General features: G+C 46.1%; 2 protein-coding genes across 3 annotated transcripts; one reads left to right on the forward strand and one right to left on the reverse strand.

The window, feature by feature from the left end:
• The first annotated feature begins 374 nt into the window (after positions 1–374).
• On the forward strand, positions 375–3871 carry LOC115598108 (ostricacin-2-like). Its single transcript, XM_030448047.1, has 4 exons — positions 375–523; positions 1892–1980; positions 2654–2780; positions 3646–3871. Exons 2-4 carry the CDS (start codon positions 1923–1925, stop codon positions 3656–3658), a joined length of 198 nt encoding a protein of 65 aa, XP_030303907.1. The 5' UTR covers positions 375–523; positions 1892–1922; the 3' UTR covers positions 3659–3871.
• Positions 3872–6528: 2657 nt separating this feature from the next.
• On the reverse strand, positions 6529–10241 carry LOC103527225 (antimicrobial peptide THP2). 2 transcript variants are annotated; one of them, XM_008492393.2, is made up of 4 exons: positions 10174–10241; positions 8842–8912; positions 8050–8170; positions 6529–6615 (listed from the first exon to the last, which is right to left on the reverse strand). In XM_008492393.2, exons 2-4 carry the CDS (start codon positions 8897–8899, stop codon positions 6600–6602), a joined length of 195 nt encoding a protein of 64 aa, XP_008490615.2. In that variant the 5' UTR covers positions 8900–8912; positions 10174–10241; the 3' UTR covers positions 6529–6599. The 2 variants fall into 2 exon arrangements, with proteins under 2 accessions (XP_008490615.2, XP_030303691.1); XM_030447831.1 differs by lacking the exon at positions 10174–10241 and adding an exon at positions 10055–10073.
• Positions 10242–16180: the final 5939 nt, after the last annotated feature.

Consider the following 16180-nt stretch of genomic DNA (forward strand, 5'->3'; position numbering starts at 1 on the left):
GGAGTCTCACGAGAGTGGAGAAGAGAGAGAAAATCCTGTCCCTTGCCCTGCTGGTCCTGCTGCTTTTGATAAAGCCTTGGACATGGTTGATTTTCAGGCTTCAAAAGCACATTGCCAGCTCATGTGGACCTTCTCATCAACCAGTGCCAAGGATTTTCCAGACAAGCTTCTGTGCCCCCTGTGACAGGGGCTGGCACAAGATGTTGCATGAGGATAATGGTGAAGATTGCAACAGCCCCCAGGAGGCACCTCCTGGGGAAAACACAACCTCAACCTCTCCCACTGCAGCAGGGAGGGATGAGAAGCAGCTCCAGCATCCCCAGACTGATGGGGCATTTTCTGATTGGCTAAGAAAAGAGACTTCAGCAGGAATAAGCTCATGTCCCACCCACTGGTGACAGTGTAAAACCAGGGTGTTTAGGGCAAAGGGGTCCTCCTTGATCTGAACACTTCTGGGGGCAAGTGAGTCTTGGTCAGATTGTTCAGCCTGGTGCTGCCTTGGTGCACTCTGAGCCTTCCTCAGGTAGGTGACAGCAAAGTTTCTTCCTGGCTGGACACCCAGGCAGCCTTTCTGTGCAAATCCATCTTCCTGGAAGCACCTAAATGATGAACTGGTAGAAGGATCTCTGAATAGAAATAAGCATCAGAGCTGCCTGGAAAAGAGGATAAAAACTTTCAGAGTAGTCTTGAGAGCACAGAACATGTGGAAGATGGAACCAAATTTTCCTAAGTGCAGAAGAATCTGGGATGGTGTCTCCATGCTGGAGAAGGGAGCCAAGACTTTCTGCTCTGGGGGAACGGGTCTTTTCTCAGAACTGTAAGGAGATACTTTCCCCACGGGATTATGGAGATTTTCTGTCTTTTCAGGCTTTTAGTTAGCTCAAAAGTTTAGTTCTGTTTTCTTCCTGTCTATGAAGACAATTCTCTGCCCTTTTGCTACAGTCTGGTTTGGTACTGAATGGGGCAGGGACAGGAACTGTGGGGCTGGAGAGTCCTGGGAATGATCTCTAGGTGAGGATGTTGGGGTTTCCTCTGCCTGTAAGGGCTGCAGCCCAGGTTGGATGGGGCTTGGAGCACCCTGGGCTGTGGGAGGTGTCCCTGCCCATGCAGGGGGTTGGAATTGGATGAGCTTTAAGGTCCCTTCCAACCCAAACCATTCCATGATTCTATGGGCACTTCCAAGCTGAGCTGGGACATCTTGCCAGAGCTCAGGGAAGCAGAGGTAACTGGGCAGGGTGGTTTGGGCATCCAGCTTTGGACTGGCTGAAGTAATGGAGAACAAAAGGTAACCTTTCATATAGCAAGGCATCTCCAGGTACAAGTTTATTCCTTAGTTTTTGACCCTGGGTTGGTTAGTGACATGGCACTGAGTGTTGTGACAAGCATCTCCTGCTGTACAAACCTCTGCTCTGGTGGTTGATTCAGAAAAGGCAGAAAGAAGAGAAAAAAATGCTCTGGAGTTAATCCTGATCTGACTGTGCTGGGAAGTGGATCCTGTGGCACCCCTTGATCTTATCTCTCTGGATAATTCTGCTTAGGGGACAAACATGGGACCTGGAAAAGGTCTCAGGGACTGTAACTTCTAGAGGTAATTTTGCTTTACTTACAAGCTGAATTTCAGTGGATGTTGTTTTGAATAAAATGGCAAAATTAGGCATGAATCCTCCAGACCAGGAAAGCATCATGAAGACATGTAAAGAAGACAACAAAATAAGCTCTGGATTGTCCAACAAGCTGGTGCTTCCCAGAATGACCCCAGGATAGCAGTGAAGTTGAATCACTATCATTATTATCTCTTTTTGCTGGAGATCACTTCTGCTTTTTGGGTCACCATGTGTCTCCAGCATTGTCCATGTCCTTTCTTTGTTGTCTTCATGTATCCCCTCTGCAGCCCTGTGAAGACCTGAGACAAAGCATCACCCATGAGGATCCTCTACCTGCTCTTCCCTTTCTTCCTCTTGTTGCTCCAGGGTGCTGCAGGTGAGAGGGGAAAAGGGAGATGGGGTGAGGTGTGAGCCCCCTCAGTGGGGTTTTCCATGTCCTGGGAAGTGAGCAGTTATGCCAGAAATCCCACCCTCCCCATGAGGGTGTGAGACCCTGGCACAGGTTGCCCAGAGAGGTGGTGGAAGCCCAATCTATCCCTGGAAGTTTTTAAGGTCAGGCTGGAGAGGGCTCTGAGCAACCTGATCTGGTGGGAGGTGTCCCTGCCCATGACAGGGGGTTGGAATGAGATGATCTTAAAGGTCCCTTCTAACCCTGAATATTTCTATGATTCTATATATGTGCTATTTGGGAGGGATTGGCTCTGGACAAGAGGTAGCAGTTTCAAGATGAAAAAGGGGAAATTGAGATGAGATCTTGGGAAGAAATTCTTTAATTTGAGGTTGATGAGAGCCTTGAACAGGTTTCCTAGAGAAGCTGTGGCTGCCCCATCCCTGGCAGTGTCTCAGCCCAGGTTGGATGGGGCTCGGAGCAACTTGGGCTGTGGGAGGTGTCCCTGACCATGCAGGGGATTGGAACTGGATGGTCTTTAAGGTCCCTTCCAAACCAAACCAGTCTGGGATTCTGTGCCTGTCTGGGCAGCCAAGGAATCACAAAGCTTTTTTACAGTCATCCCATATTGAGTTCTTTTGATCTCCTTTTTTTCGTGCAGGTTCCTCCCTGGCTTTAGGAAGTAAGGAAAAATGTCACCGAGAAAAAGGCTACTGTGGATTTCTGAAGTGCAGTTTCCCCTATGTCCCCAAGGGAAAATGTTCAAGGTTTTTCTTTTGCTGCAAATCGTAAGTTTTGAGACTTTGAAATGCTTTTGGGCTGGCAGATGGAGTTGCTGTTGTATTTAAGGGCCCATGACCAGCTTAACACCTCAGTGCTGTACCTGCTCCAAGGCAGAGGTCAGGGAGGAAATGAAAGATGCTTGGAGCTGCCCTGAGTGGGGATGAAGGGTTCTGAGGTCACTCAGCACCTTCCTGATCTCCTTCAGCCCCACTCAGGATCTCAGTAGCTATCAAAGAGGAAAGCATTCGCTGTCCTTGGACATGAGCACTGGGGACATGGTCCTGGGTTTGATGCATTTGCAGGGACGTGGGGTCTGAGCTGCCACCTTCAAGATAATACAGGTCCAGTCTGCCAAAACTGAACCTCACCTCCAGCAGGGCAGGTTTAGGTTGGATCTCAGAAGAAACTTCTTCACTGAGAGGGCTGCCCCAGAAAGTAGTGGATTCTCCATCCCTGGAGATATTTCAAAAGAGACTGGATGTGGCACTCAGTGCCATGGGCTGGGAACTGCAGCAGTAGTGGATCAAGGGTTGGACTTGATGATCTCTGAGGTCCCTTCCAACCCAACCAATTCTATGATTCTATGGTTATCAGATGCTGGCACAGTCTGCCCAGGGAGGTGGTTGAATCACCAAACCTGGAGGTGTTTCCAAGATGTGTTGATGTAGTGCTGAGGGACATGGACTCTGTGGAGTCAGGTTAATGGTTGGACTTGATGATCCCAAGGTCTTTTCCAACCAGAACAAATCTAGGACTGTAATTCTGTTGAACCTGACCTCTTGCCCCACAGACTTGCTGGTCATCCCCAGGGAGGTGGGTGAGACAGGTAAATTCCAACAGGTGATTTGCTTGCCTGCTTTCTTCATACAGAGTCTGGGGGTGAGACCCTGAACTCTACAAGCAGGACATCCCCCATGCTTCTGGAACCATCTCCTGATGTCTTCTCCCTTCCCTTCCTCTGCCTTCCCCAGTTGCTGTGCCAGCAGGAGTGGATGTTCTGCTCCTGCAGGTTGCCCAGGGTCTCATAGGCTGGAGACATTTCCCCATGGCCCTGCTGTGGCTGGGGCAGGGGCTGCTTTTCCCAGCATGAATAAAGATGAGCAGTTTGGCATTGCAATGGGTGGGGTGTGTGGTGGCTGTTTCCTTGGGATGGAGGGTGTGCTCTGGGTTGGTGTCAGGAGAAACACCTGGGGATGCTGGGGGTCACCTCTGTGTCTGTCCTTGTGGATGTTCTCACCTGTCAGTGTGTCAGGATTTAACACTGGCCTGGCAATTAAACTGAGTAACAGACACTCTCTATTAATCTCTCTCCTTCCTGATAAAGAAAGGAGAGAGAATAAGGGAGAGAGACTGATAGGATGGGAACTAAACAACACAACTTTAATGAAACAGTAATGATAAATAGGAAAAATGACTAAATCTATACAAATATACAGGAAAATTGATCCCAGGCTCCTCCCCCCTTTCCCTCAATAACTCTCACGTCACCACCGAGGCTGCAGGGCAGCCCTGGGAAAGTCCAGGCTGGAATCCTGGGGTCAGCAGCAGTTGGGAGCTGGAGGCAGGAACACACAGATTCAGGCTGGCATGGATCAGGAGCACAGGCAGAGGAAGGGATGGAATCCTCCCAGGATGCCAAAACAAACAGGGAATGGGTGAAGGAAGGGAAGCAGGAAAAGCAGGAAAGGCAGGAGGCCAGAAGCTGGAAAACCCTTGTGATCCCTCAAATTTATACTATGATGTGTATGGGATGGAATACTCTGTTTGGTCAATTCTGGCATCTATCTTGTCTGTTCCTCCCCAGAGGAGGGCTGCAGGTGGGACCTCTTTCTTCCTTCTGAAGGGCAAAATGTTCCTCAGAGTTGAGCAGTTCCTTGGTTCTGCAGCCCATTCCCAGCTGTAACTATAACCATGGAGTGGGATCAGTCCCAGCAGCAGACACTGCCTGAGAAACTTGCTGTTCATTTCAGCAAGTGCAGCTCCTGACAAGAGACTGAGCTGAAAGCAAAAGTACAAGACAGAAAATCACCTTTATCCTGGCTCCAACCAGGACACAGTGACATGGGGACACTGATGCTGGCAGTCCCTGGTGGGCCAGGCTGTTTGAGGTGGATGGGATGGAGCTGCTCTGTGGATGGTCCCTCCTGGAGAGCAGAAGCTCTGTCCTGGTCCTGTAGGTCATGGGCTTCCCTTATCCCTGACAGTCACAGCTGTTTTGGGGAGAGCTGTGTTGAGTGGTGTATCCCTTGGGTGGGCATGGTTAGGGCTGCCCACCTAACCCATCCCAGAAATCCCAGGTATCCCATTCCACATTGGGACGGGACATCCATCTCCCTCATCTGCAGTGGGGTTGAGTGTCACAGAGAAGTCCTCACTCAGCATCCTCCCTGCTGCCAATCCCATAACACCAATCCACTTACCAACCCCACAGCCTCTGTCCCTGCCACATCCCTCCTGGAGGGGCCTCATTCCACAGAGCTCCCAGGGAGATCTTCCTTGGAAGGAAGTAGGTCTCCCAGGTTGGCTGTCCAGCTCTTCCTCAAGGTGACATCTCCAACAAGTCCCATGGACCACAACCTAGAAATGTCCAGAAGTGTGGTCCAGCAGGGTGAGGTCCTCTCCTCTCTGCTTGCTTCAGACACACCAGGTTTGCAACACTGTTCTCCATCAGCAGAGAGTGACCTCAACCTTTCTCCAAGTGCAGAACATCATCAAACACTTCTTTACTGAGTCCTTCCCATCCCAAGGATCACCTCCAGCACTCCATCCCTGATGTCCCCACCTTCTGTTGGGGTCCCAGGGCACCTCTGCTCTGAAGGTCCCCATTGGATTCAGAGCACCCCAGTCTCCTGTGACATAAATTCCTGTGGGAGAGACTTGGCTAAGTTGTTCTCCATCTATTTTCTTTTATATCACCTCCCAGAGGGATGGGTGGGGAAAAAAACCCAAAGTTTACACCCATTGCTGTGAAATCACAGAATAAAATGTACTGGAGAGTAAAGAACCAGCAGAAATCGTTGCACTATTAAAAGAATGAATGAACCAAACAATAACAGCAACAACAAAAAACCCCAAAAAAACAAACAAAAAAACCCCCCCAAAACCCCCAAAACCAAACCAAAACAACAACAACAAAAAAACACCCAAAAAACAAGCTAAACAACAAAAAAAAGAAAATAGGCTTTCCTGGGATGCTCATGCTCATCTTTCACAAGTGAGAACATTGAGTCTCACATAGTGACTTCTTAATGATTGGTTTCTTGGTTTTAAACTATTTCTCCTTCCCCCCCCCCCCAAAAAAAAAAAAAAAAACAAACCCAAAATTAGGTTTCTGAATAGTAAGAAAAAAGGGATATTGGCACCTGGACACATTCCTGCAAGGGGAATTGATCCAACCAACCTGTCTCTTTGTACTGAGGGTAAGGTCTTCAGTCCATGCCTGTCTAGCTCTGAACATTTTTTTCTTGTTCTGCTTAAGAAAAGCTCAAATTCTGGAATAGTGGCACAGGAAATTGTTGGCCTCTAAGGTCTGACTGTCAAAACCTGGGTAGGATCATCAACCTCAGCCCATGTAACAGCCAACCTTGCTTTTGTGTTCTGAATGTTAAGCAACAATAATTTATTCAAACAGAAGGAAGGCAATGCAGAATATATTTGGATTTATTCAATATGATGAAGCTTTTTGAATTCCAGATGGAAGCTGCTTGAAGCTTTGTAGCAGGGTCTGACAAAACTTGGTGGTTTTAGCAGTAAGGGGATTCAAAGCAAATTCCTGGGTTTAGGAGAAATTTTCATCACTCTTTGAATGGACATTCCCTCAGGTTTTAGAGATCCCATGGCCTGCATAAGGAAAAAAACAAAAATTATTTTCCTGCTTCTATTCCCTCCTTCCCTTCTCTCACTCCACACATATTTTCCTCCTGGGTGTAAATACTTTCCAAAATCCCTGATATCATGGATGATGCTTTCCAAAACAACAAATGTACCTGGAGCCATGGAGATGATCAGAGGGCTGGAGCAGCTCTGCTATGGGGACAGACTGAGAGAGTTGGGGGTGTTCAGCCTGGAGAAAAGAAGGCTCCAGGGAGACCTTTGAGCATCTTCCAGTGCCTGAAGGGGCTCCAGGAAAGCCGGGGAGGGACTTTGGATAATGGCATGGGCTGATAGGATGAGGGAGAATGGTTTAAAGCTGGAATAAGGGTATTTAGGTTGGATATTAAGGAGAAATTTTTTCCTGTGAGGGTGCTGAGCCCCTGTCCCAGGTTTCCCAGAGAAGCTGTGGCTGCCCCATCCCTGGCAGTGTCTCAGCCCAGGTTGGATGGGGCTTGGAGCACCCTGGGCTGGGGGAGGTGTCCCTGCCCATGCAGGGGGTTGGAACTGGATGAGCTTTAAGGTCCCTTCCAACCCAAACTTGTCTGGGGTTCTACATGTGGTCACACTGGGACAACCCAGTGCACTCAGACCTGTGAGTAAGAAGAGGGTTTTGCTATTGCTTCAGGAAAAAAAATAAAGAATTATATTTGTATCCTTTGGTATTGAGGTGAATGAATTAATTTCTGTGTGGAAACAGAGGGCTACTTCTTATGTTCTTCTTGCTCACATTTGATGGCACCAGAGATGTGTGTTCCCCCTCCAAAGTATCTGAATTCCCCCAGCTCCCCACACAGCACAGCAGCCCAGTTCTGCACGTACCAAACCCTAGATGGGAGCTGCAAAGGAGTCAAACAGATTTGGAGCAGCACAAGGGTGACATCTCCAAACTCATTTAAAACTTCTTGCTGGATCATGATATCTTCTCCCGAGTAACAAGTGATAAGATGAGAGGAAATGTCTTCAGATTGTCCAAGAGGACATGAAATTGGGTATTAGAGTATTAAAATATCATCACCAAAAGGGTTGTCAGGCCCTGGCCCAGGTTGCATAGTATGGCAGGGGTGGAATCACCATCCCTGGAGGGATAGTCATGGAGATGTGGTGCTGAGGGACATGGTTTGGTGGTGGCCTTGGCAGTGCTGGGTTAACATTTGGACCTGATCATCTTAAAGGTCTTTTCCAATCAACTAATTCTATGATTCTGTGTTTATGGTGCACATCTCAGCAGAACGAGCACTGTGAAGCTCAACCTACTTCACCACTTGACTGTCCTCGTGGTATATTAGGAATTTTTCCTTATATCCAGTCTGGACATTCAATAGAATTTCTGTGTTAAGGACCCAGGCAGAAGAGTTTTGTCTGCTCATGCTTCAGGTGAGTTTTGGTGAATCTCACACTTACGCTTTGCAGCAGGAACGGAACCCAAAGCAACGTCCAACTTTAATCAGATGGATGGGACATCTCCCAAAGTGACAGGAGCCTTTTCTACAGAACAACATGTCCCGACGGGGGGAAGACAAACCTGCAATCACAACCCCAAAAAAAAAAAAATTAAAAATGGCCTTGCCTCTCATTCTGCAGTTGTAAGGCCAGCAAGGTTTCCCAATTCCTTGAACTACCTTCATCACCAATTTGCCTTCAGGATTTGCCCAGATTTGGCCCTGCTTGAAAGACCATTTAAGAGGTGAGGTTACAAAGCAGGGCTCCACCTTGAAGAGGTTGGATGCTCAGCTCACACTGCATCAAAAATAGATGACCATAAAGTCCAGGTGGAGAGTGATAAACCTCTTGTTTCATTCTCTGTTACCTTCTGGAAAAGTTTCACAGGTCCAGAGGTTTTTATACTGCTTTCTACCTGAAAATAATTGGCCAGGCTTCATTTTCATCAGCCCATGGACTGCTGAGTGTGATGTTATCCAAAGATCATGGTGACCACAGTCACCATCTCAGGTGTCCAACACCAGAGTGTTCAGCTTGATCTTTTTGAGGAAAACATCAGAGCTGAAAAATCACTTTTTCTTTGCAAGTCACAATTTCTCCACCTTTGAAATAGTTTTCACAGGGGAACACAGACAAGGAGCTGCTTGACTGCATCCTGTCCAGTTTCTGGTTTTTATCCAGTAGTGGTTAAAATGTGCTGGGAAATTTACTTGTGGTATTAAAACCCCCTTGTAGCATCTTTTTCCATCTTACCTGGAGAAACCTGGAGTGCCAAGAAGAGGAGGGAAAAGAGCAGGTACAGGATCTTCATGATTGGTGATTTACTGTAGGGAAAAAGAGCAGGAAAGGTGTGTGACAGACAGACCCTGGGATCTATAGGATTCTCAGCTCTATAATAAGATAATCAAAATGGATTTTATAGCAACTTTTTCTTCAAACTTCCAAAAAATAATAAAATAACCAGTTATATTGATAAGACATCATGACTGGTGTGCACATTTCTGGGAGAAGTAAAAATACATAAGGCATAAAGTGCTTTCAGGATATGGAATAATGAGGTTATTTCAGTAGTTTGATTGCTCAGGTTTCTTTCATGTTCTGCAAATAGTCCACAGTAAAAATAATGGTTATTTTGAGTTAAATGTTTTATCTTAAAAAATAAAAAGCACGAAGCAACATGGGGTTATTATGCAGACAAACTTCCAAACTTCAGGCAAAATAATGTTAATTTTTCAATGTTAAACTTTATCAAGCAATAATGGGTAAGATCAACTTGCTCAAAGTCTTCAGTCTCAGTCTACAGGCAGCAGATCAAGAATGGAAATGTGGCACCAAATCAGTTCTCATTTGACACATCAAAAAGCCAACATGTAATTCCTTCACTGAATGAGTTAATAGTTAGATTAACAGCAGCAAAATGAAATATAACAGCCTAGAAAGGGGGGGTGATGGGTAAAGAAGAGGTAGTTAATGTCATATATATAACATAAATATATGTAACATATATCTTGGCATTTGAGTTTTCTCTGATCTGTCACAAATTATCTTCTCTTAAGGAAGGGGGGGATGATGAGGTTGTGCTGAAACGTCATAGAGCTGAGAAAGGAATGGTAGAGAGTGCCCAAAGCAGCTTTGAAATTAGTATTGGAAGTTTACCCAAATTTCTATATATTTGAAATTCAGAAGAATCAAGCAGGCAGAGTTACAATTCTGAAAATGAAAGTTCTGAATGTGAAAACACAGATAAATAAATATATATATATATATATATACTGCTTTCTCCCAAAGAGACCACCAATTTCTCTGGATCACAGACCTCTCTAAAACAACCTGACCCAGCCAGATTTTTGCCCTAGGAGTTAGTAAGCAATTTTTATCAGAGCATTTTAGGTATTAGCACATGTCTGAGCTACTTATTCAACCCATGCAGTTTCTGAGAAGCTTGGATTACCATTTATTTACTAACCTAGACATTTAGGTTAAGAACGCAGAGGTTTTCAGGGGATGTTGTAGGGCAGAGCCAGGGCTGGGAAGGAAAAGATGAGCAGACATTATAAAAAAGACTGAAAGGAACTGAGAAGTTACCAGGTATCAGGTGAGCCCAGAAGCCAAACGAGCCCAGCTCTTGGTCCCTTTCCTGCAGAGGACTCTGGTTGTTGGGCTGAAATCCTCTTTTATAAAGTGTTTGTGAAAGGGGAGTGACAACTCCTTTCTCTTAGGTGCCCAATGAGCCAATCAAAAATGCTCTTTTTTTTTCTTTTTTTTTTTTTTTTTTTTTGGGGTGGGGGCATGACTTCTAATGCAACCAGAACCAAGATGCTTTTCCATTTCCCAGTGAAAAAGCAGTTTTTTTCTCTGAACCTGTTGAAGTTTTTTTTTCTGGCAAATCCCAGGTACTTCATGCAACACCTCTTGTGACACTCCAGCTTGTGTAAGACACGTTAAGCCACCGTGCTGTGTGTCAAACATCTTGGGACACGAGCTGAATGGTTTCTCCTCAGGATCCACATCACCCCTTGCAGCACAGAACTCCTTCTTGCTTCTCTGCCCTCCCAGGCAGTTCATTAAGTTCCATTAATACAGAAACTGAGAGAATGGACATAAAAAACAAATGTTATGGGTGGACAATAAGGATGCCTGAGTAAGTAAAGAGTGTGAGATGTACAGAAATAGGGTGAGTGCATCCTGGGGATGTCCCTATACACACTTCCAGCTGATGGTAAAATGCAGCAGTTCAGAGGCTGTTTCTGATCCTTCAGGCCCCAGAGTTCCAAACTGAGAATTTTGCTTTGTTCTGGATGATCTTCCTGTCCTTCTGATCTTCCTTCTTCTGATCTTCCTCTCCTTCAGCTGATAATTCCACAACCATATTATGCCTTAAGTGAGCATCTTTTTTTTTTTTTTCCCTCTGTCTTCCAGCTGATCATCCCTGTTTTTTCTGTCCTGGAAAGCAGCAAATAAATATCCAGTTTTCCCTTTGCTACATCACCACTGGTGCTCTGCTCTTTTCTTACACTCCCTCTTGTCTGTTTTGGCACAATTAAAAGAGGGATTTTGTTAACCAGAGAACTCTTCAAATGGATTCAGCTATTTCAGGGGATCATTCCTGTTGTGCATTTATCTTTATTTTTCAGTTCTCCTACACGTTATTGGGCATGGGATGGATATGATGGCACACAATGTCCAAAATACACTTAGGATTTGCATAGAGCCCAATCATACTTATTCTTTTGTTTTCAGCTCCTTTTTTTCCACCCTTAATTTCCTAACATTTGCCTTGGCTTTTTTTTTTTTTCCCCACTGCTTTTTCTGAAGTCCATGGTGAAGTCTTCAGTTACATTAATGTGGTTTTGAAGCAACACCTGATGGGCTCCCAGGACTTCATGTTGGTTCAGTTTGCAGAGGGATTTTTCCTTTGCACAAACCAAATTCCTCAGGAGGAAAATGCACCAGGAATTTTGCTTTGAAGGTATTCCAAAGGTATTCCAGAAGTACTCTTATGACAACTGGGGCATGAACCAACCAGGCTACCCCACCAGAAGGTCCTGTGGAGTGTATAGAATCATAGAATTATAGAATCATATAATCATAGAATTGGCTGGGTTAGAAGGGACCTCAGAGATCGAGTCCAACCCTTTTACCACCGTTGCGGTTGCTAGACCATGGCACTGAGTGCCACATCCAGGCTCTTTTTAAATAGCTCCAGGGATGGAGAATCCACTACTTCCCTGGGCAGCCCATTCCAATGGCTGATCACCCTCTCCAGAAAGAAATTCTTTCTAATATCTAACCTAAATTTCCCCTGGCACAACTTAAGACCCTGCCCTTTTGTCTTGTTGAAAGTCATCTGACAAAAGAGCCCAACCCCCCCCTGGCTCCAACCTCCTTTCAGGGAGTTGTAGAGAGTGATGAGGTCTCCCCTGAGCCGCCTCTTCTCCAGCCTCAACACCCCCAGCTCCCTCAGCCTCTCCTCATAGGGTCTGTGCTCGAGTCCCTTCACCAGCCTGGTTGCCCTCCTTTTGACTTGCTCCAGGACCTCGATATCCTTCCTGAGCTGAGGGGCCCAGAACTGGACACAGTACTCGAGGTGTGGCCTCACCAGGGCTGAGTACAGGGGAAGAATCACTTCCTTGGACCTGCTGGCCACGCTGTTCCAGATACAGCCCAGGATGCCATTGGCTTTCTTGGCCACCTGGGCACACTGCTGGCTCATGTTCAGCTTCCTGTAGATCCAGACTCCCAGGTCCCTTTCTGCATGGCTGCTCTCCAGCCACTCTGTCCCCAGCCTGTAGCGCTGCATGGGGTTGTTGTGGCTAAAGTGCAGGACCCGGCACTTGGCCGTGTTAAACCTCATCCCATTGGAATCAGCCCAACTCTCCAGTCTGTCCAGGTCCCTCTGCAGAGCCCTCCTGCCTTCCAGTTGATCCACACTCCCCCCAGCTTAGTGTCATCTGTGAATTTGCTGATGATGGACTCAATCCCCTCATCTAAATCATCAATGAAGATATTGAACAGAACCGGGCCCAACACTGATCCCTGGGGGACACCACTAGTGACCGGCTGCCAACTGGACGCAGCCCCATTCAGCACCACTCTCTGGGCCCGGCCCTCCAGCCAGTTCCTAACCCAGCACAGGGTGCTCCTGTCCAAGCTGTGGGCTGATAGTTTTTTCAGGAGGATGCTGTGGGAGACGGTGTCAAAGGCCTTGCTGAAGTCCAGGTAGATCACATCCACAGCCTTCCCCTCATCCACCAGTCGGGTCACCTGATCATAAAAGGATAAATAGATAAAGATTCCTTTCTTTTGGAAACCTGGAGAGTTTGGATTGGGGGATCAGCCATTTGAGAGGGGCTGGAGGATCCATCTTTGTTTAGTTTGGAGAAGACATGGTTAAGAGTTATTTAATTGCTGTGCACAGCTGCCTAATGGTATCCGTAGGGAGGATAAAGCAAAAAAAAAAAAAAGGAGGGAATAAAATTACAAAAGTTGTGGTTACTTCACCAAGTAGTTTGTGGTTATCTTGCCTACCAACTGTTACTGTTGCTCAACTCGATTCCTCAAGGAAACAAAGATGCAGGGTTAGTTTTTGCCATGCCCAAGGTCCTGTGTGCAAGTGGGGTCAAGGACTTGGCTTTCACTCTGGGAGTTTTTGAGTCTGATAATTATAAAGTCTAAAAGGTAAATCTCATTTTTAGTGTTCGAGTACCTCTGGCAGGAGATGGGTAAGGGAGAAACAGAGGGATCGAGCAGCCTTGGCTGTCTCAGAGCTCTGTAGCAAAGCCACCATTTGCCCTTCAGAGGGTTTTTCTCAGATATTGGGTACTTCTTCAAAACCACACTGTGATCCATGAGGAGTCAAAGCCATCTCACTCTGGGAATAGATTTGAGTGGGCACTGTTCTGGGCACATCCATCAATGCTTCTGAAAAGATAATGACCCAATCTCTAGGTTGCACATCCATAACTTTTGGAAATTGTCTCACTCTTTCTCTTTCCTTCTTTCTAACCTTTTTCCTATGTCACTGTCAAGTTATCCAAATGCTCCTGGTTTTCCCTTGCATAAGGTCATCTCAAAAGTGAATTTTTTACAAACATCTCCAGGCTCTCTGAAGGAAGCATCTGGATTTATCTTGGCTTTTTCTACACTGCTAGCCCATGAGGGCAGGTGAAAAGAGGCAGTAGGCATGGGTTCTGTCTATGACATCTTAGTAATAAAATATCATAATATTTTCAAAAAGCAGCCTGGAAACTACCAGAATGTTTACCTGCTGGAAACAAGCACTGGTGAGAACATCACAGAGAGAGAAATTTAGTTTCATACATGACAAAAACGGCCTCTAGAGGAAGGAGTGTTCCAGAAGTCTGGAGAGTGGGAAGTAGGGAATGAGTTGAAACCTCTTTTTCCTGGTAGTGCAATAAGGTGCAGGATTTTTACAGGATTTACCTGTAAAAACCAGCAGCCCATCCATACATTACTGCCCATGGGTTGAGGAGCTCTACAAAATTCCCCTCCTTCCCTACAAAAAACATCCAAGGTTTGACCATATAAATGCCACCCAAGGTGTTTTTATTAAAGGGGAGGAAAGAAATAATTTCCATTGCATTGCCTGTTTCATATCTCTGTTTTGCAGAAGCTGATGTTTGCTTTGAGGATTATAAGAGCTTTTTCTTGGAGCAAGAACTGGGGTTATTAGGAGAGATGGGAACAGGGAGAGTCAGAAATCATTTGGTAGAAGCAGAAAGGATTTTCAAGAACAGTCCATGGAGCCTTCAGCTGCTCTTCACCCTGAATGGTGAAGAAGAGAGAGTCTCAGGTTATCTTCCAGTAGGTTTTCTACAGTGACATTGTCTTTATTTCATGACCCTAGAGAAGAGGCTGCCATGGGCTCCTGGGCTGCATCTAAAGCAATGTGACCATCACGTTGAAGCAGGGATTCTCCACTTCTACTTTGCTCTCATGAGACCCCCCCCCTGCAACTCTGTGTCCTGTTTTGGGGTCACAAAGATGATCTGAGGGCTGAACTACCTCTGCTATGGGGCCAAGTTGAGAAAATTGGGATTTTTCAGCCTGGAGAAGGTTTAGAGACCTTAGAGCACCTCCCAGTACCTGAAGAGGGCTCCAGGAAAGCTAAGGAAGGACTTGGGACAAGAGCCTGGAGTGATGGGATGAGGAGAAATGGTATTAAGCTGAAAGAGGGGAGATGGATATGAGATATTAGAAAGACATTTTTACAATGAAAGTGATCAAACAGTGTCCCAGGTTGCCCAGAGAGTCGCTGCCCATCCAGGAACCACTAAAAATCAGATTGGAGGAGCTTTGAGCATCATGATCTGGTTGGAGATGTCCCTGTTCACTGCAGGGGGGGTGAATTAGGTGACCTTGAAAAGTTTTTTGGAATCTACACTCTTCTGTGATTCTGTGGGATGAGAACACCCTTGAGGACCCTCTATGCCAGCAGGTTTGGCATTGCAGAAGCAAGACAGAATTGCTCTGGAGACAAGGAGGACCTTGTCATGATGATCCCTGCACTTACTGATGCCTTCTGCAGCAATTCAATCCATCAGCTCATCTTCCAGCATGGAACTCTAGCCAACAAGATGTCCCTCTGAAGCATCCTTTTGTTTCCATGCACACAAGGATAGGATGTTCTGGGAGTGAGAGACACAGGGGAGAGAGGCAGAATACTCATTTACCATGAAAATGAGCAAAAGTGGATACCTCCTCTCCTCTAATTCCCCTCTGTAGACCCACACATCTTACCTGCAGCACCTTGGAGCATCAGGAAGAAAACAACCAAGAGCTGATGAAGGATTCTCATGGCTGTAGCGCGAGGAGCCATTCTTGCTTCTGAAGCTCGATGAGCTGCTGGTCTCTTCCAGGACTCCAGCCACCACACAGCGCTTCCAGGGTAGAAGAAAGAGCCTTTCTTGCTCCAGAGGCTCAACGAGCTGCTGGCCTCTCCATTGCCTCACACCAGAGTGAGCTGAGGTTTCCTCTGTGGGTGTGTGTCCCACCTTTATTGGCCCCCTGGTCTTGCTCATGCCCAATAGGGGCCTGTCCTAATCAGGCACAGGTGGACTCACACCCATTCACTGGCAATTCGAGGCACCTGGTTTATCTTGTTTCTCTACACGTGGCTGCAGTTGGACTTTGAATTCCTTACCTGTTAAGAACAGACACCACAAGACCAAAAGACTTGGCTGAAGATGGAAGTGAAAGCTGCATCCTTGGAGACATCCAAAATATTGTTAAAGATACCTCTAAGCAACCTGGCCTGATTAGACCTGCCCTGATCACAGATTCAGGCCAGAAACTCCTTGAGTCCTTTCAGTCTGATTTATTCTGAGATGAAAGATTCATTTCAAGTATTGGTTCTCTTGCACCGAAAAAGATATTCCTGTCACTATAAATGTCAAGTGGGATCAGTCCCAGCAGCAGACACTGCCTGAGAAACTTGCTGTTCATTTCAGCAAGTGCAGCTCCTGACAAGAGACTGAGCTGGAAGCAAAAGTACAAGACAGAAAATCACCTTTATCCTGGCCACAAACCAGGACAACTACAAATATATACATATAAAATATAAAATATAAAC

The sequence above is a fragment of the Calypte anna genome, chromosome 3 (genome assembly GCF_003957555.1).
Source record: "Calypte anna isolate BGI_N300 chromosome 3, bCalAnn1_v1.p, whole genome shotgun sequence".
Taxonomy (NCBI): domain Eukaryota; kingdom Metazoa; phylum Chordata; class Aves; order Apodiformes; family Trochilidae; genus Calypte; species Calypte anna.

Bases quoted from the DNA above. Each gene is read 5' to 3' on its own strand.
- LOC115598108 (XM_030448047.1), top strand. From the start codon at position 1,923: ATGAGGATCCTCTACCTGCTCTTCCCTTTCTTCCTCTTGTTGCTCCAG. The intron at 1,981-2,653 runs GTGAGAGGGGAA...TTTTTCGTGCAG, and splicing joins GTTGCTCCAGGGTGCTGCAG to GTTCCTCCCTGGCTTTAGGA.
- LOC103527225 (XM_030447831.1), bottom strand. The intron at 8,171-8,841 runs GTAAGATGGAAA...TTGTGATTGCAG, and splicing joins GGCACTCCAGGTTTCTCCAG to GTTTGTCTTCCCCCCGTCGG.